The sequence below is a fragment of the Nilaparvata lugens genome, chromosome 2 (genome assembly GCF_014356525.2).
Source record: "Nilaparvata lugens isolate BPH chromosome 2, ASM1435652v1, whole genome shotgun sequence".
Taxonomy (NCBI): Eukaryota; Metazoa; Arthropoda; class Insecta; order Hemiptera; family Delphacidae; genus Nilaparvata; species Nilaparvata lugens.
In genome coordinates, this window is record NC_052505.1 from 84,669,643 (window position 1) to 84,691,805 (window position 22,163).

The 22,163-nt window shown below is 34.0% G+C and overlaps 1 protein-coding gene across 1 annotated transcript in view; it reads left to right on the top strand.

Annotated features, from left to right (window-relative positions):
• The first annotated feature begins 159 nt into the window (after positions 1–159).
• Positions 160–22,163, top strand: part of LOC111057601 — a 57,660-nt gene continuing 35,656 nt past the window's right edge. Inside the window, exons 1-2 of the mRNA XM_039421949.1 lie at positions 160–322; positions 7,652–7,788. Of these exons, the coding sequence (XP_039277883.1) occupies positions 177–322; positions 7,652–7,788 (283 nt within the window). The 5' untranslated portion in view covers positions 160–176. The remainder of the gene's footprint in view (positions 323–7,651; positions 7,789–22,163) is intronic.

Here is a 22,163-nt window from a genome sequence, read left to right on the forward strand (position 1 = left end):
TGAAGAAACCTCATGTTTAACATAAATGCCATATCTCATGTCATATCTAACATAGATAGGTATTCGGATCATTGTCATTTCTTGTAGAGTACTGAATTATTTTACTATGAGCTTCAACTGTTGGAATAACTATTAAAATTATTTTGTAACTCATTACAGCCCCTGAGGTGCGGATCATGGATGAGAAAAAGCACATAGTTACAGAAAAATACTATAAATCGGGGAGTGCTGTAGAACTGACTTGCCTTGCAGCACAAATCGAATCCCCTGCTGACAAAATCACATGGTTAAAAGGAGACCAGCCTTTCGAAGAAGGCATTACGTAAGTATATTCATTTATTTATACATTTATACTTAATGAAATTCATACTTAATATGAATGTACCTATCATGTTACTCAGAGTTACATAGATTGAAGATACTATGAATTGATTAGAAATTCATCTTATTATCGGAGCTTCACGTATATTAATTTGTGTTTTTATCATGTTAGTCAGAGTTACATAGATTGATGATATTGTCAATTGATTTGAAAATCGTCCTATTATCAAAGCTGCACGGATATTTATGTTTTCAACCATCTATAACTTATTTTTCCACTCCTATCTTATGAATAGAATTTTATCATTTCCTGTTCATCTTCACATTGATCCACATCGATTATTACGTTAACTGCTATATTGGTGGATAATTCACAAATGCATTTTAATAGTATTTGTTGACTCTAGTTTACCTCAAGTCAATTATCATGTTGAATTCTTCCGGTCCTTCATATAACATTCACTCAATAATTGATGAAAATGAACTTGGTTCAATATCTTGAAACGAAATTGAAAATCAAGAGTTTTTGAGAAAAAGACTAAATAATACTCATTCTCGTACATTGTAGATAATCACCAATGAGTGTTGATACAGCTCTCATGTTCCTTCTTTTATAATAATAACTCTTATCAAGAATCAGCATAATAGTCAGCATTATGTGGCATTATGCAACGATTTGAAACTTCCCAAAATGTGATATTTCTACACATTCCCATCATCTCCATTTAAATATCCCTTACTGATGTTACTCGATGTTACCCTATATGATCTCCTAATTCCTCAGTGGTGTTAATTAATTCGTATGTTCTTGATCTCCATTTAAATGTACCTCAATGATGTTATCCCATGACCTTCTTTGGTATCTTCTTATCTAACAGTAGTGTTCTTAATAAGGGGCGTACAGACTTGAACTCCACGAACATGCGCATTTCACTCTTCATCAAGACGTGATGCTATGCTTATCATATTTGTATCGTAGGCTAGTAACACACATCGATTTTTGGACGTACGATTTTTAGACGTACGATTTTTCGCCGTCCCTATAAATAACATTAGATTGAATAGATGTTTTGTCAAACAGTTGATGGTTGTCAAGTTCCGTTTAATTTGATAGAAGGACGGCAAAAAATCGATGTGTGTGTAACTGGCTTTACTGTACCTGTACAAATACCTATACGTACAGTATTACGTATCGAAGTATCTACGAAATACTAAATAGCATTGCAAATGTTCCAGTAGCCCACTCAGCTGAATCTGTGAAGAGGTACTGCACTGTAGCAATAATAGTATTATTTGAAGCTCAAGCATTACGACTCTGCTCCTGTTTAAATGTTGGAGAATGATTGCTAGGAGGGGAGAAACGTGGCGAAGGATCGAGTTTAGTAGCATCATGGTCCAGCAGACAAATAATAATACAGCACCGCTGTGTGAGGAAATTGAACCTGCTAGGAGAAGTATGGAAATTCTATTTCCTCAAGTGAACAGTGAATAGTGAATGCATAAGCATTTCTAGCTTTGTGTTGGATGTTTTTCAATGCAGGAGAGGAATCTCCTACTATATTTGTGTGAATAATTTTGTATAGGTAGTCTATAGAATAAGCCAGACTCCTTTAGAAACTACATTCATATCTGAATTCTCAACTTCAATGCTATGAAAATTCAGTGCAGTTCTTTGGTTGAGCTCTATTCAACTGCTCTTAATACAACTTTTCTTCTCTCAACTCCACAATTGAAATTTCACGCTTCTTCACCTCTATTTAAAGTGATTGTATTCATGTTAACTGAGTCAATGAAAGAATATTTTCAAATATTCTTAGTTTTTCAAAATGAATTTTCTTTTTACTGGAACTAACTGGGAAAATTGATTTCCCTCCATTCATCTAATCACCCGAATTTGAATAACTCAACACACTTCCACACTTATTCACTCACCACTCTCTCATCACTTGCATATGCACAGACTTATTGATTTTATAGCAGAATCCACATGCATTTCATCCAAGGTCTATAAAGCCAGGTCAAGACACCCGTGTTCCTTATGGAGCGGCCATTTTGTGGCTGTTTTTATGGCGGCACATTTGAAAATCCAATCTAATTCAATTTGCTCATGATAAAATCATGCATTATGCATTTTAAAAACAATATTTTGTTCAGATAATATGTAAATTCAGGCTTTAGATTTTTCAATGATGAAATTTCAATAATAAATAATGATTCAATGATTTATTATTAAAAATTGTTCTTATTCTTGTAATATGTTATGATTGATTGGGACGAGAGGCTAACGGATGCTTAATGGCTAACGGAACTAACTTTCACCTCAAAAACCGCTTTAGATTTTTCAATGATGAAATTTCAATAATAAATAATGATTCAATGATTTATTATTAAAAATTGTTCTTATTCTTGTAATATGTTATGATTGATTGGGACGAGAGGCTAACGGATGCTTAATGGCTAACGGAACTAACTTTCACCTCAAAAACCGCTTTAGATTTTTCAATGATGAAATTTCAATAATAAATAATGATTCAATGATTTATTATTAAAAATTGTTCTTATTCTTGTAATATGTTATGATTGATTGGGACGAGAGGCTAACGGATGCTTAATGGCTAACGGAACTAACTTTCACCTCAAAAACCGCTGAAAGTTTCTAATCAATTGAATCCAAAAATCAACCGTTTAGTTCCTAGTTGAAATCTAAATACTATTATTCTAGAATTATATTCATACTAGAGTTAATTTTACTATTCAAAGACAAGCAATATCCCTTGAAAAATCCTATTATATTGAGCGAGCAATTCCTGTATATCTGTTTTCTGTTTATATTTTTATATCTGGTTATTTGTGTTCAACGGATCTCGAAAACGGCTCTAACGATTTTCACGAAATTTGTAACATAGTAGGTTTATGATATAAAAACTCGATTGCACTAGGTCTCATCCCTGGGTAAACTTGCTGAACGACATTGAAAGGATAAAATTCATCCTTTTCTGAAACAGCTGAGAATTTCGTCGTCTGTGGATAGTAAAAAGTGAGCGAGTGATTCTGTGGAAGATCAAAATATCGCATCCCCGAAATACATAAGCTGACGTATAGTCAGCTGTAAAATATAAACACGATCATTTTAGAGAATTGTGTTCTGTTTATCAATAAATAAAAATAACGAGTGAAGCTCGGTGCCCCGATATTTTAACAAATAACACATCATGTTGTTCACTCTATTATGATAACAGCTGATAAATTTGAAAATTGGTGAACCAAAACCCCACAAAATGGCGATTTTGCAATGCATCACGGGTTGGGGCATGACCTGTATTTATAGACCTTGATATCATCTATTCTAGTTATAACAATAGCTATGCATAAGTACATAGCCTGCTTATCAAAACAGTCGTGGGAAGCAAAATTAACTCCAATAGATATTCCTCACATTTTTTGTGAGTATGCAATTCCTTGCAATTCATCGTGTTAAAATTAGTTATTGCAATTTTGATACCAATGAAACTATTTTAAGCTCCCTACTTCGAGCAAAAAGTGGCTTATTATTCATGTTTTCATGTTCCGGGCTGATTCGATTTTGAACGTCTATTGCTGATTAATTCAAAAATCAATGAATAAATGGATAGAAGAATTAAATGAAATAATATTCCCCACATTTCTGCAAAATGCAATCTTCAAGAACGGGTATTTGACGAACAATTCAGTTTTTAAAGGATCTATAATTGACCGAGCGAAGTGAGGTTCAAGATTCAAGTCGACGGTTTGGCATTTCTCTTAATGTTTATATGTTGCGCATTTACGGCGAAACGCGGTTATAGATTTTCATGAAATTTGACGCGTCGACGTATATACGAGGTTTTTGGAAATTTTGCATTTCAAGGATAATATGAAAGGAAAAAGGAGCCTCCTTCATACGCCAATATTAGAGTAAAAATCAAACTATAGAATTATTGATCATAAATCAGCTGACAAGTGATTACACGGATGTGTGGAGAAGCCAGTCTATTACTGTATTTCCATAAGGTCTATAGTCTCAATCAGGTACTTGTGGATGAGAATACTGCGTGAGGTCTACTGTTCACAGAATTACTAGTATTATGAGATTCAAGACATTTTCCAGAGAAATAGTTTGACTGTTTTCACAAGAATTCTACTCCAATATACATTTTTATCTTCATTTTTAGTCTCCTTGACCAGAGTGTTCATACTTTCTCCCAATATACCTCATAACCTTCTCACGAAAATTTAATCTATTCTTGTGATGGTAGAGTAGGATTCTTCTATGATGAGTCTCAATGCGATGTAGGAATAGTATCATTTCATTTCCACTGATAATTTCCTTCTCCTATAATCAGTAAATAGATTTCAAAATATAATTTTCATTCACAAACTTATGACATTAATGATGAGAGATCATTCATATACCTTCTAAAGTGAATAAAGCATTATAATTCTGGTAAATTTGTGAAGTCTATTTTCGCTGGGGCAAATGGTAACTGGAAAGTAACAAACAAGTCTGTAGTAGTTAGTTGTTGCCCTTCTCTGAGTATTTGTCCAGGCGCATTGCTTTAAAAGCATAACGGCCCTGCTGATCTAATTCATATGCAGAAAAGGGACCGTCTGAAAAGCAAGACTCCAGCCAAGCTTTATTCAATTACGCGACCCTGCTTTGAATTAAAACTTCTCCTAAAAAGGCGCGAAATGAGTTCCATAAATAATATCAGGTTTTCCTCGTTTCCACTTGAGTCATCCAGAGAAACATAACTTCTTGAGAAAACAAAATTCTAGATTGGATTTCTCGCTCATACACATTTATGGGTATGGCGATTACACTCTCATTTTCATTCCTCTCACCTTTTTCCATGGTAGAATGACTCAATTGCAATAATGAGAACTGGATCTCCTTAATGTTGCAATGAAATTCATATCATATGAAACATTTTCCTTAGAACACATCCTTTTCACACAACAGTTTTCAAGGAACACATTCTACAAAGAACTTATAATACAAGGGGTCCAAGTGACTTATTGTTAGTTTCGAGGAAATTGAGCCTAAAGTTCACTTACATTAATTAATTTTTCATTCATGAAATGAATATAAAAATGATATTCACCTATTCCTATAACAATTCAGCATAATTTTACCAAATCAAACGTACAGTGTTTCAATCTTAAATTGCTCTCCTTCCTCAATTATCAGCTAAATACTGATAAGAAGTATCACGTGTACCCCTTAATTACCAAACAAAACTCTATTGTCTAGATACACATAAATCTATCAAATTTACCAGCAATTAAACAATGATTAATGACCTCATTGCAATATTATCTTATTCGCTATTTGTTTCTTGAGGTATCTTTTGTTTGATGACATGGCTTAATCAAGGTTAAATTAAATTTTATAGATACGAGCAACCTTTGTCCTGTAAACAAGGGATCTAATCCACTTGGACCTCGAATAAACAGCTGTTTGAAAATGTAGTTTGAAAATTTTACACCAGATGTCAGCACTGATTAGACTTACGCTTATAATACCTCTTGTATACTAGATTTTTACCACTTTCAGCTATCGATTACTGTAGCTAACTCAAAAAATGGAAAATGTCACTTGGACCTCTTGTATTCTGACCCCCTCATCTTGTTCTTTCCAAAGTTATTGGAAATAAACTCATTCTACATGGATGATAGATCTTTACATGTTTTTGCAGATTTACCGTTATGATATATCACACAAGAGAGCTTCAAAATCTGATTGACTAAGAATATTTTTCTCATATCTCAATAGTTTCATAATTGTCGTAGCACTTTATTTTTCTTTATCGATTAAAAAAATTATATTTCTTGTTCTTTGAAAACAGGATTTTTCAGTTTCTTCCTACTTCTCTTCGAAAATCAAAGTATATTATGTGACACCATCTTGGTGGAAATACACTAATCCCGTCAACGTTATAGATGAAAAATGAAAATTCCATTATTTTTGAGAGTGTACATTTCTTGATGTAAGTGGATATTGCATATCAAGGCTGATAGTGGTCGGCGAAGAACACAAAAGCACTTAGTTCCTGGCTGAGATATCATGTTACACACATCCAAGGGAAAACAGCACGTGTGTTTTAGCTGATCGATGACCCATATATATCTATATTGAAAGGGGATGACTTGATGAAAGTCAATATCGGTCTCTTTTTTTCTAAGACATTATGTTTTTTTGTCAAACCCACTAATTTCTTGAAACATTCATTTGAGATACACTAGTTTTGATCGTTACTCTATTATCAATCTCCAGTAAACTGGAAGCTTTTCTTACCACAAACCCCATATCATATCTAAATGTTTCTCCACACTATATGAATGATATAACATTTCTCCACGAAAAATATCCAAAAATGTGTCACATCAAGTGTGAAGTTGAACTGCTGATTGATTTGATATTTCCGTTATCCCTTTTTGTCATATTTTAAATAATAATAATATCATGTGACCTGGCTGGCACAGGTCTGGTGTAAGAGTTTCCAGGTCGCAACTGATCAATTTCAGGGCCTCTGAAATGACCCAACGACTGCTTTTTAGGTAGCCGGGACCAACGATTTAACGTGTCCATCCGTGTCCATCAATACAAATGATTGATGAAAACCAATGATCGTTATAATAATTGATGAAAACCATGATCTTGTAATAATTGATGAAAACCAATGATCGTTATAATAATTGATGAAAACCAATGAACGTTATAATAATTATTGATGAAAACCAATGATCATTATAATAATAATTGATGAAAACCAATGATCGTTTTGATGAAGTTCCTGATTGCACCTATTGTGCTGTGAATCAGCATATACTTCTCTGTACACTTCAGATAAATTTTAGACTTTTGAAAAGGCTGGATTTTGAATATTTGTTTAGTAACTTCCAAAGGAGATGATCCTATCCAAATTTTGATCCACCTTCGTTGTGATCATCTTCTCGTTCATATTATATCACTCGCGCATCAAAACGCGGCTGAATCAACTGCATTACTTGTTGAGCCATTATTGGAAATAAACCCATTCTAAATGGATGAGCCTTCTCATACTTATATGAGGTATTCTTCACATAGACTTTACATGTTTTCCAGATTTTCCGTTTTGATGAATATCACACGAAACAATTTCAAAATCTGATTGACCAAGAAATCCCCTCATATTTCAATAGTTTTATAGTATAGTAGCACTTATATGTATTCTTTGTCAATTTAAAAAAAGTATTCTTTGAAAATTTGTTAATGTGTGAGAGGTGTAGGCCTAATTATTCAATTTTGTAATGAGTGTTGTTTTGCCCATAGATATAATACCAGCCTCGGTGACGGCCAGGTATCTTCAACGTTACTTTTGGAGCATGCGCAGAAGCCGAATTCTGGCAACTATACTTGCTCAGTGGGTCGCATCGCGGCAGCTTCCGTGTCTGTTCACATCCTCAATGGTGAGTTATCATGAATCAATCAATCAATCAATAATTACACTCATTTTATTCATCAATCAATCTATCATGAATTGCATTCATTCTGTTCATCAATTTATTCATTCATTTGTACAAACACATATCAGTTATCGTTAGAATAATACTAGAAGAGAAACATTATAGAAACAATAAATTATTCAGAAATTATGATTATCATTCCTCACAGATCACATCGATCAATAATTAGAAATATTCCAATCACCGAATCAATGTTATCATTCATGAAATGTCTTGATAGAAATATTAATCATTATAATAAAACTACGATTGACATTTCATATAATGATAAATTCCACAAAAATCATTTTATCATGATAAGTTTTGTGATACATATTATATAGGCCTACCCCAACTCTAAGTTTGCATCCTTGCAACGGAAATCTATCAAGTTATTTGAATATGATTGTCTCTTCCAATCTGTTTCAAGATAACATAATGTAATCAAACGTGATTGTGACAAAATTAATCGGTTAATTACATGCATATGTCATGCATCACTCACTTATCAAAGACCTTCTCTGCTTTTTGTCATTCAACTTTTGTTCATTCTCTTCTTGTTATTTCTCATCCTTTATCATTTTTACAAAACCATTTTTCCTTCATGCACTTTGGTCTTTATATACTATTGACTCTCATTTCTATGGCATCCGATTCTATCCTATTCAAAGTGAAATATTCTAATTTCTCCATTTATACAATTTAATTTCTTCTAGTATTTGAATATCATGGCCCATATTTTTCTATAGTGCCTGGAGAATAAAATTCATACAATGGTCGGCTAGCGTACAAGTTTTAACTTATGCTGGTCATGCCACAAATAATATACCATAATTGTGTTTTCATTTGTCAATCTGCAACATCTTTAGCTTTATATTAGGGGAATTATTATTATAATTGAGCACTACTATAAAATTATGTGATTATTCATAGTTTGATTGCACTTTTTCTTCTTGATTTGTTATTTGATGGCAGATTAAATCTTGAATTTGAGTCCCTCACATCAAATTTTCAATATTCTCAGTAAGAACCACAAATATCTCAAGAATTGGTTTTGTTTTCCATTATCTATTCTATTGATTCGTGGATCTCGGAACTATATTTTCTCGCCGTGTTATCTCCTTGGAGAGTTGAAATGTGTCAGAAATTGGTATTTGTGGCTTACATGGTGGTGTAAAAATTGGGGAAGGAGCAGAGTTGGCTCGGCTCACACTAGCTGCGAAAATGCGAGCCTGTCGAACAACTAGCTGAGAGATAAGCGAGCCAAAGCATCAGCTAGTCGCCAAGCAGCTGAAAAATATCGCATCATAAATACTGCTTTTCGGGAGATCATCGATGATAGCCTTCGATTTTCTCTTCCTCGCCGCTGCAAACAATTATCAATTATTTACCAAAAAATGGGTCATCAGGTAACAGTCTAGGACAATCTTTGATTTATCGTCTCTCGATTTTTACTTGTTTCATTATCCACATCGTGAGCTAAATCGTAAACCAAGTTATCTCTTCTCAAGTCATTGAGTCGCATATGTGAATTAGGTTATCAAAGTTCCAATTATAAATTTCTCTAACATATTTCAAAAGTGATAGAGTGCTATTCCTAGTACTTGAAAAGGACTTTAATAATGGAAAATGGATCAAAGCCCTCGATAATAAACATTGTTGATTGTCAACTTGATCAAGTTTATCAATGAAATTTTTCAACAGGTCATTGATAATAATAAAGTCCAGAAATAACTCACATATAACTGTAGTTTTCTTGAAGCTCAATTGCTAATGACTATAATTCCAAGATAAGTAAAATGAGTTTATTCCTAATGCTCTGCTCTAGCCATTCTTAATGAGCTTTAATAGAATAGCTTTATTGCAAATATGTTTCTCAATGACATTTTGAAAATGAACTGGAATGAATCAGAATTATATATGAGTATAACAAGATGATCAAATTTACTATACGTTTTGAATCACAAAGTTCCTGGTAAAAAAGCAATTGATTTTGTTATAGAAATGTTTACGATTACACCTCTCTGTAAAATATCGTGTTTCAAGCTCCAGTTAGTTTAATCTTTCATTATTACGAGATTGATCACACTAATTAATCCTTATATGGTTGATAACATTTGAAATACTCTAATATTGGGTATTTCTGTAACTAGTCACAACAGAAAAGTCTCTTCTCAAATATGGGATTGATTAAATTGACTCAAATTTTAAATTTTAACTGGTTCGTATCCTTTTAGTGAATGTGGAGAATCGATCATCAGCTCTGCAGAGATCATATTGATTGTTTTTTTGAGAATCTATACTCGGAACCTACCTTACTTAGCCATAAATATAGGCTTGTAAAAAATATAGGCTTGTCGTCTGTTGAGATGCGACGCGACGTGACATGACGTGATCCGAATCTGCTAGATGAATTAATATCATATGATCATAAATGATAATGTTTACACGTGCCAGCTTCTTTCAATGTGGAAACTATAATATGATAACTCATCTAGCAGACTCGGTTCACATCGTGTCACGACACGTCGCGTCTCAATATGCGGATTGCCTTATTAGCGGATAACTTAAATTAATATTACTTTCCTTGCCCTATTACCATAGGTAAGGAAAGTATTGCTTTCCGAAAAAAATTAAGGTACCCCAATTTCTAAATTTCTATAAGTTTCAAGGTCCCCTGAGTCCAAAAAACTGGTTTTTGGGTATTGGTCTGTATGTGTGTGTGTGTGTGTGTGGTGTGTGTGTGTGTGTGTGTGTGTGTGTGTGTGTGTGTGTGTGTGTGTGTGTGTGTGTGTGTGTGTGTGTGTGTGTGTGTGTGTGTATGAGTGTATGTGTGTGTGTGTGTGTGTATGAGTGTATGTGCGTCTGTGTTCACGATATCTCATCTCCCAATTAACGGAATGACTTGAAATTTGGAACTTAAGGTCATTTCACTATAAGGATCCGACACGAACAATTTCGATCAAATGCAATTCAAGATGGCGGCTAAAATGGCGAAAATGTTGTCAAAAACAGGGTTTTTCGTTATTTTCTCGGAAACGGCTCCAACGATTTTGATCAAATCCATACCTAAAATAGTCATCGATAAGCACTATCAACTGCCACAAGTCCCATATCTGTATAAATTTCAGGAGCTCCGCCCCAGCAATGCAGATAGATTCCCAATTATCAGGCTTCAGATACAATTGAAACAAAAAAAATCAAGTGGAGTAGATTGAGCATGAAAATCTCTACAATTAATGTTCAGTAACATTTTCACCTAAAATTGAAAATAAGCTTTAAATTTGAGAAAATATGATTATTCAATTGCTAATTATTGTTGAATCTATTAAATCATTCACTATGAAGAGATAGCAGACCTCATGTGTGTCTCCAGCGTTATTGCCCTGTCACCAGCTGGCTCAAATCTTTGAATAGTAGACTTGTGATGCGCGGGAACACTAGCGTCAGGTGATCAATTTTCATAACGGCAAGGAAAGTTGTGTGAGTGCGCCACACCAGATTTTTTAGGGGACGTCATTCGCTTACTATTAGCTTAGTTAGTGAGGAGTATTCATCATTATTCACTAATATTATATTCTATCCTCAGTCACTTGATCATTCCTCTCTAGGTATTTCACTCACTTGGATTGAATTTGAAATTCAATATACTATTTGAAACCCAGTGATTGCATGGCGCACAATCTATCACCTGTACTCACGGTACCCAGCACCGTATGTATGAGAATTCTTGGTTAGATTATGCGCTCTGCTGCGAAGGGAATAGCCAACATACGCTGGGGAAAAGAGGAGAATGATTGGGCTTTGTGACCTGTCCTGGAGGATTTCCTTTTCCTGCCGCTTGCACCATCTCCTTCTTCTTCACTTTCTTTTGCCCGTCTGTCTATCATCCCTCTTCCTCGCACTGGGTATTTTTCTTCATCAGTCTGTTTCAATCTTTTCCTATACAACATTCTCTCTCCTCCTCCGGGTTTTGACTATATATATGCTGAGATGGTTCACTGAATCTTCAACACTCTCACAAGACATCTTTATCATTTATTCTCTCTCACGACATTCTCAGGGGAAAACTCTGGTTTCACCTCCAAGAAACAGGCTTAGACCACTGCACCTCATAAATCGAATCGCACCACCCAGAAACGGAACAGAGGTATTCTTTCTCTACCACTGTCAACATTCTATCTACTGGAAGGATGAAGTGTTATACTTCTGGCTGGACTCTCACTTTGACAATTGAATTGTTTTAAAAGAAACTTCTATTCTTAAGGTTTGACAAATCGTGATAGATTTAAAAACTAGATAGCGTTCGTATATTGCATTTATAGATGTTATAAACCATTCATTCCGTCTTGCATATATTTTCTACGGTAGCCTGAAAAGCTATTTTAATTCTTAATGTATGAAATATCACCTACACATTCTGTGTAGTTGAGAAGTTGATATTGTAGTAATTATTCATATTAAATAAAAATACTAAGAAATTGTCAAAACCACAGATTTTTTGATAGATAGAAAGACCGGTTTCGGTTGTTACATCATTGTAAACTTTATGTGTAGTTGAGAAGTTGATATTGTAGTAATTATTCATATCAAATATAAATACTGAGAAATTGTCAAAACCACAGATTTATTGATAGATAGAAAGACCGGTTTCGGTTGTTACATCATTGTAAACTTTATGTGTAGTTGAGAAGTTGATATTGTGGGAATTATTCATATTAAATAAAAATACTAAGAAATTGTCAAAACCACAGATTTATTGATAGATAGAAAGACCGGTTTCGGTTGTAACAACATTGTGAACCGGTCTTTCTATCTATCAATAAATCTGTGGTTTTGACAATTTCTTAGTATTTTTATTTAATATGAATAATTCCCACAATATCAACTTCTCAACTACACATAAAGTGTAGGTGATATTTCATATCATCTACTCAGTAAATTCATCGAGTTTTACATTAGGAGTGATCCGTGGTCTAGTGGATAGAGTGCTTGCGTAGCAGCACAGAGATCCCGGGCTCAATCCCTCTCATAACCAAAAGTTTTTTTACCAGATCACTCCCGTGTTATCGGATGGGCACGTTAAACTGTTGGTCCCGGCTGAAGTATGACAGTCGTAAGGCCCATTGATGGCTTAAATTATATATTCAGGCGGTGGGACCTTCCCGCAAGGGACTCCCCATCAACAAAAGCCATACGAATTTACTTTTTACATTATCCAGTTACATTGTCCATCGATTTTTGGACTTTCGATTTTCTACCGTCCTCATGAATTCGTCCAGATTGAACCGAGCTTGGCAGGCACTTAATGTATTCAGATACCCATAATGTGTTCTCCAAGCTATTTATTTATTTATTTATTTATCACATTGTGTACAAAAAATACTTAACATGAGGAAAGGCACAACAGGCTCATGCCCAAAACTGTCCCATTTCCAATTTATACTATACTGTCCAAATCAAAATGTTGGATATGTTTGATCTGATAGAATTTATAAGCACAACAAAAATAAATACGTCGAAAACTCGATGTATGTGGAACTGGCTATACTCTATTATTTATTGAATTAAGTAGTACTACTCAACTTGTAGTACTATAACTACTTGCTTTTCAGTAGTTCAATCACTTGGTACAATTACAATTACTCAAGTGGAAAATCAATTATACAATAGATTTAACATCTATTACTTCAAAATCAATTCGAATTTCAGTTGCGAGCTTCAATCGAAAACCCAATCTTTCGTTAACCCTGAACACAAACAAAAATTAATTCACCCTGTCATGTCTTGATATGAATTGAATATGACACTTTTTTACTTTCCTTGCCCTATTACCATAGGTAAGGAAAGTATTGCTTTCCGAAAAAAATTAAGGTACCCCAATTTCTAAATTTCTATACGTTTCAAGGTCCCCTGAGTCCAAAAAACTGGTTTTTGGGTATTGGTCTGTATGTGTGTGTGTGCGTGTGTGTGTGTGTGTGTGTGGTGGTGTGTGTGTGTGTGTGTGTGTGTGTGTTGTGTGTGTGTGTGTGTGTGTGTGTGTATGAGTGTATGTGCGTCTGTGTACACGATATCTCATCTCCCAATTAACGGAATGACTTGAAATTTGGAACTTAAGGTCCTTCACTATAAGGATCCGACACGAACAATTTCGATCAAATGCAATTCAAGATGGCGGCTAAAATGCCTAAAATGTTGTCAAAATAAGGGTTTTTCGTGATTTTCTCGGAAACGGCTCCAACGATTTTGATCAAATTCATACCTAAAATAGTCATCGATAAGCTCTATCAACTTCCACAAGTCCCATATCTGTAAAAATTTCAGGAGCTCCGCCCCATCAATGCAGATAGATTCCTAATTATCAGGCTTCAGATACAATTGAAACAAAAAAAATCAGGTGGAGTAGATTGAGCATGGAAATCTCTACAATTAATGTTCAGTAACATTTTCACCTAAAATTGAAAATAAGCTTTAAATTCGAGAAAATGTGATTATTCAATTTCAACTTATTGTTGATTCTATTAAATCATTCACTATGAAGAGATAGCAGACCTCATGTGTGTCTCCAGCGTTATTGCCCTGTCACCAGCTGGCTCAAATCTTTGAATAGACTTGAGATGCGCTGGAACACTAGCGTCGGGTGATCAATTTTCATAACGGCAAGGAAAGTTGTGTGAGTGCGCCACACCAGATTTTTATATTTGAATATATGATTTGAGATATTATATCTGAGGTACAACTTGAAGTTTCATGATTCCAATCATTTTCCAGCATAATGTGTGTGTGTGTGTGTGTGTGTGTGTGTCTAATAAGTTGTGTTGTTCGAGAGTGATTGAGGTTGTACGTGATCATCAAATTATTAATTACACACTATAAATAAAGGTATTATAACACACTGATAAAGGTATTCCCTATTTCAACAAACGGTGCTTCTTGTGTCTTGATTATCTATGAGGTTGATTTATTGGCTTTCTATTGTATGAAGTCATTAATATCCTTTCAATTTTCTGATGACCTGACACAATGTGTAGGATTCTAGTGATTCTCTATAATATGATAAAATGATCAAAATATAACCCTAAAGAATGAAATTTAAAATACGGCTTTTCATTCTCATGTTGCTTTTTGTGGACTGGAAAAATTAATTTCCTTTGTTGTTCGATGTCATCATTGTTCTTATTCTTATAAAGTAGTCTCTGAGGCGAATTTATGGGTTTGGTAACAAATAACCAGTACGTCCAGATAATTTCTTGTCTCTTATCCCAATTCAATAAGAGTCTCAGATTTGAGGTTACTCCCAAATCCGGATAGTGATTCTGCTCTCGCCCTTCCTAATCTGAACCTTAATCTTCTCTTCCCTTTCCATTTGTCCCTATTCCTTTCGCATTGCTTTCATGTCGGAGCTCTTGGAGTAAGGCAAGAATCCCATTGTTGTTCGAACTTGGATAGTGGCCAGGGAAATAGGGCCGCATAACAGTCGGACATATCTGACAATTTATGTCATTTACTTCCATTTCCTGCAAAGGAATACTTTTCTACTTATAATTTTCTTGCCATTCATCTTCCTCTGTTTTCTTTAAATGTAGCAAAAAAATGAAGTTGGATTATGTGTGTCATAAAGGGCCTTTATGTTCATTTATATGATAAATTATGTTTGGTTCATCTATACGATATAAGCAGGGGTTACCAATGCTTCGCAAGGGTCTTTTAACAGCACAAATAGGTCAAATTCAGCTTAATAGTTCCATGCTGATATTTAAAGTATCAACAACTGTAACAATTTACAATAGACAGACTATTTTTGATTAGCCATAATTATTATTCAACGAAAATCCCAATTAAATGCTGTAAATCACCCCAAAGACTTCTGCTACTGTAAATATTGAAAACAGGGTAAACAGCTAGATAGAAATTAGATGAACGCTACAATACAAAAATTATTTGTCATAAATAATTTGATTAGCCGTTTATCTTAAGGTGCGTACAGATATACACGCCGCGAACATAAGCAATTCACTTTTAATCATCTGACTATATCTGAATTTTTACAGAAACGGTATAACATATACATATAAAAAGCTTGGCATCAGCTGATTAAAAGTGAATTGCTCATGTTTACGGCGCGTATATCTGTACGCACCTTTACGTGAACTTTGTAGCCTATCAAAAATTGAATAGATTAGTTTCAATCATCAAAACTATTATTAATCGCTTATAACCATCCTTAGTAAATTGAGAATCTTTCTCAGGATTTGAAGTTAATCAGTTTAGTAGTTAATCATGATGTATTTTGTATGCCGTACACGAATGATCCAATTTTTACTTTATAATATAAATATAGTACACATGAAGTTTTAGCCAATCTAAGGAGATTTTTCTCCATCCTAGGTTTCTAGCTTACCTAGAGGATAGCTAAGTACTGTTGGAACTACTGTATTCTGCAGAAATCTCTCCTATTTCTGAAAATATTTCCTGAAATAATTATATATTTCTTATTATTCTTTCCTATCATCTATTTTCTTGATCTCAGTCGAGGTGATTCAAGCTCAATTCAATTCAATTCTCAAGCTGTCACATTTTAACTGTTACAATGTGGATTGGTATATTGTGAATAATGGATTATTGGAAGGGAAACTGTCTTGAAAACGGGAATAGAACTAAAATAGAACGGGAATTTGATATTAGAACATTAGTTCACTAGATCATGCTACAATAAATTATGCTACCACGCACAATTCCAATGGTTATCATGGAGATGGATTATTGGAAGGGAAACTGTCTTGAAAACGGGAATAGAACAAAAAATAGAACGGGAATTTTTAATCTTAAAACATTAGTTCACTAGATCATGCTACAATAAATTAAGCTACCACGCACAATTCCAATGTTATCATGGAGAAATAATTATCATAACGAGCTGGAAGAAGACCAGAAACTTGCGGCTATCTCGTATTTTCAGCGAACAGACCAGTGTCGTATTCTGTATATTTCATAGTGGAGTTGGATCTGTGAACAAGGTGTTGAAATCAAGAAACACAAAAGTTTCTTCAACAACAAGCAACAAAGTTCCGGTTGTTTTCGGCTTCTGCTCAAGTTTCTTTTCGTTGAGACTGTAATTTGCTCAAAAGTTACCAACTTTGCTCTCTTACTTCAGTCGATTCTTCCAACAAGACGGTAGATGTCATCTGAATAAAAACGTTGTCAATGTACTTTTATGAAGTTGCTATTTTATATTTCTTTTCACTCATCATCTACAACATCAATAGGATATATCTGGACAATTGAACAACACATAAAACCAGTATAGTGGCCCTCCTATCAATAACCTATATTATTATCCATTAATTGTGTACTAGCAGGTAACCCGTGCTCCGCAAGGGTCTAATTAAGAGGTAGACAAACTGAAATCTTGAAGAATTCAAAATAGACCTATAACCATCTTTGGTAAATTAAGAATCTATATGCAAAATTTCAAGTTAATCAGTCCAGTGGTTTAGACGTGACTATGCGTCACATGTGAATTTCCTATCTCGTACGTGTATAAGCCAGTTCTTCCATTTAGATAAAATATCGGGAACCGAGCTTCGCTCTGGAGTACAAAAGCATAAAAAAATTATTACGAAAGAATAAATTATAATAACATTCATACAGAAATGTAGGTACTATCTAATCACAGTAAATTCCCAGAGGAGTGCAAAAATTTCCCTCACAAAAGCCCAGTTGCACAAAAGCCGGTTAAATCCTAATCCTGATCATCTTCACGTGAACCAAATCAGAGAAGACCATTTAAAGAAGATGGATCTACTGGAATTAATCAGGATTGAAAATAACCCGGCTTTTTTGCAACCGGCACTAAGTATCTGATCAATGATTACAAAAGTTCAACAGCCTTAAGAGTCATAATTTTGACACAGTCCCACACACATGGATTCGCTCACTCAATTCTATCACCAACAGACGACGAAATAATATTATTATCATCTGTTTTTCCAAGGATGAATAATAATTATCCTTCTAATGTCCTTCAGCGAGTTTTCCCAGGGATGAGACTTAGTGCAATCGAATCTTTATATCATAAACTTACTATGTTCTGAATTTCGTGAGAATCGTTAGAGCCGTTTTCGAGATCCGGTAGAATACATACATACAAACATATAAACATCCAAACATCTAAACATATAAACATCTGAACATATAAACAAAAGTTGCTCGTTTAATAGAATAGGATCATTATAGATCATGACTGTTTGCTCACATTCTTTCTATCAAAGTTTTCTCAGGATCAGTTCTAGTGACTCGTGTGAAGCCACATAAATCGCTTCATATACTACATTCTCATGAGAAATATTTGATAATGGAACTTCGTATGTTCCGTTGAAGTCGATGAAGTGATTTTATTGATTGCTGGAAATTTTGAACTCTGAACTGTTATCGATGTGAGCTTTTCATATCATAGTTGATCACAATTCAAAATACGTGATTGCAAGTTTCAATTTGAACTTGAATGCTCTGTATTTATTCCTCTCGTACTCTTCAAACCATATATGAAATTTTGAGACAAGTCCTCTCATCTACCTAAGCTTCAAAACATTGAAATTTCAGATCAATGGGATTCAAGGAGGATAGTTTCTAATAGTCCTGAATGTATCACGTATGTTCTGACTTGATATAGGTGATTCAACATGCAGTACACGAGTGGTATAACCCCTTGATCAGCCTCAGTTCTACATAGTCGAGCCGTCAACCTCAATTGCGGTGAGCTCTGGGATCGTGAGTAATTAATTCGTGATCATAATCATCGTTGACTGGCTGCAAACACTCGAGATCAAATTGAATTGTTCGCACATCATAACGCACAAAACGAGCTACTGCAATGAACTGCCTAAAATTTAGATCTCCAAATAGTTTGTAAACAGCAAAAGTTTCTTTCATTCATACTGTATTCAATAGTTACTGCAAAACTATATTTCAATGAATTTTGTATAATAATTGGATCAATAATACTAATAATAATAATATTGCAAACATCCTCACCAATGGAACAGTTTTTTTAAAAACTATTTAAAAAATAATAGATTTTACTGCGAATGAAGATTCTTATTTTATTGCGGATGATGCATACATGAACATTTTGCTTGTGCGTGAGTAATGAAAAGTGCGTTTGTGAATTGATAAATTGATAAGATGATTAAACGTCCGTGCCATAGACGGGACTCGAACCCACGAACCATACGATGCTAGCAGACTGAAGTTTATAACGCTGCTTACCGTACCGCTATAGTGTGGTCCACGTTATAATGGCAGTGGATAAAGATAGAAGAATAGCGATGCCGATTCTCTGCATTGATTAATTATATTTCTACACTGTCAAAAACATAATTGTCATCGTTGTGGACCTAGAAAAGGATAGTACAACCGGCTTTGTCGAATGATAGACAAGGATTGACATAGGATCAAATTTAATACTATCATTATATCGTGGACCTTACTATAAACCAACTCGACCGGCAAATTATGAGAATGATTCATTTTCAATACAAACATAAAGTTGCGAAGAGTCAATCACAAAGCTTCGGAAGTATGATTCTTTTTTTAGTCAATGCTTATCACATCTCAATTGAGTTGCGAATATTTATGAATGATTAATGAAATTATCAATAAAATAGTTGAGATTTGTTGTTCTTCAGTGAAAGTGACAATAGAATCGGCAATATTGTGGAGGATCCATCAAAGTTCGATGTTGTTTTGTGAGTTTTGTTCGTCCTCCTTCCATTTTCCATGTGCATTACTAAAAACAACATCTCAGTCATTCCGAGAGTAGTCTGGGATTGCAGATTTCAACAAAAGCTAGAAGAATACATAGAATGGTACGAAAAATGAGGAGTGAAAACATCCACGGAATACAGTAGTTGGACTAGCAGGCGTTAGTGGAATGTATATTTTGGCCATCGTCCAATGACTATGACAATGAGAAAGAAGTCTGATGGCGCAGAAAAATAGGAATTTGTCGGTAACAAAACAAAACTTGAGAGAGAAGAATGAAGCAGCATCGGAAGGACATAGTTCACATTTCAGGTTGGTACCATAGAAAAATGGAAGAATGGAAGGAACGCAAAAAATACCGATAAATGTGAGTTTGGTGGACTAAGTTTTCTTACGTACCCTATCGATTGCAAGTCGAGAAAGAAATTAATATATAAAACCGAAAGCACTCTCATTGATAATATTAACTCAGTTCAAATCTTCTAGAAAGTACATGAATTGTTGTTGATCAGACCATATTTCAAATTACTTTCATGACAGTAGCTTATAGTAGTTGTTTGATATAATCATAGGAAAATATAATCTACAAAACAACTATTCCATCGTCTTTGATCAAACTAAAAATTCACTGTCCAATGGGATTACAATATTGATATCATCACATTCCACTCTCTCATTACTAATTTGAAGTGGAAATTATTGCTTTTCAACAATAAGTCTTCCCAGGCTCAGTTTTTTATGCGTTCCCATTCAAATTTAGCTAGGTGAAATGCCTAGAGCCTAGGTAAAATTAATAGGCTATATTTCAAAATTGTTCACAATTTGATAATCGAATATCAATAAAGAGTTTGTATTTATTTATCTTATTTTTTATCTGTCATGTAGCCCATATCAGATGTATTTTATTAAAGATGAAAAAAACATTTACAATATGGAATAAAGTCCTTAACATACTTGCATTAATTTCCTTAAACTATCGTGTAGCATCCCTCTATCAGAGTCTATGTGTCGGGATGCATTCAGTCGGAATTCTAAATATAATATTTTAAATAAAAATGAAGTTCCTTACAATACATTGATCTGGGCTATTATTATTCTCTGTATATTTTTATTCTTTTCTCCAGGGCTACTTTTAATGTAATAGAAATAAAAATCTCAGTGAAAAAATGGCATTAATGTCCGAAACATGTTGTGATAAAATAATTTGAAAGGGTACTAAGATTTATATTTAAGTTTGTATGGTATATTTGTATTTATTTATGTACTGTGTATGTTAAATGAGGATGACTTGATGTTTTCAAAACACCTGGTTTATTGGAACAATTTGAGATAATAGTTTTGGTTGTAGCAACATTATCAATCTTCTAAAAGCTGAAAGCTTGAACAGTGAGCAGCATAATAAGTTGTGTGGGTAAAGTACTACGATTGACCATTAGCTGTCGACCAATAAAGGCTGAGCTCTACTCCCATTGGCCGAAACAAGGCACGCCCAAGGACTCCAAATATGGTCATGAGAACCATTGCACAACAACCAATGAAGGGAAACTAGGTAACGGTAACTGACAAAACCGAATAGGTAATATGATAGAGATTGGAAGAATATACTAGTAGTTATGTGAACTGTAGACCTCGCGCAGTTATCCGCAGTAAACCACAGCCTCCTCTTATAGGGTACTGCCCATCAGAGTAAATCCTGTCTGTATGTCGGTGAGGTATCGGTGTGAAAACGGCTAATGACTGTTCGGTTTGGTGTATCAAAAATGCTAACATCAAAAGCTAATCTCCTTCAAGACATACTGGCAACAGGACAGCCCGAGTTCAAAGCAGAGAAAGTTCAAGAGACAATACTATGTTATTTTAGTTATTTCTTGCACGCAATAAATAGTTCATTCAATAGTGCATAAAAATTGCATTCAATGAGGCATGCAATTGATAGTCTACACAGGTGCTGATTTTTTACCAAGCTACATTGAGATATTGCATTGAATACGTCATGGAATGCAATTTATAATCCACTCGACAGCTGATTTATGATGAATAATTTTATAGTCTGATTTTTACTCTAATATTGGCGTATGAAGGAGGCTCCTTTTTCCTTTCATATATTATCCTTGAAATGCAAAATTCCCAAAAACCTTGTATATACGTCGACGCGCAATTTGAAAAGGAACATACCTGTCAAATTTCATGAAAATCTATTACCGCGTTTCGCCGTAAATGCACAGAATATAAATATATGAACATTTAAACATTTGAACATTCAAACATTTGAACATTTGAACCTTCTAACATTTAAACATTTAAACATTGAAACATTTGAACATTTGAACCTTCAAACATTTAAACATTTAAACATTCAAACATTCAAACATTTGAACCTTCAACATTTAAACATTTAAACATTCAAACATTTAAACATTTAAACATTAAAACATTTAAACATTTAAACATTTAAACATTTAAACATTTAAACATTTAAACATTTAAACATTTAAACATTTAAACATTTAAACATTTAAACATTTAAACATTTAAACATTTAAACATTTAAACATTTAAACATTAAAACATTTAAA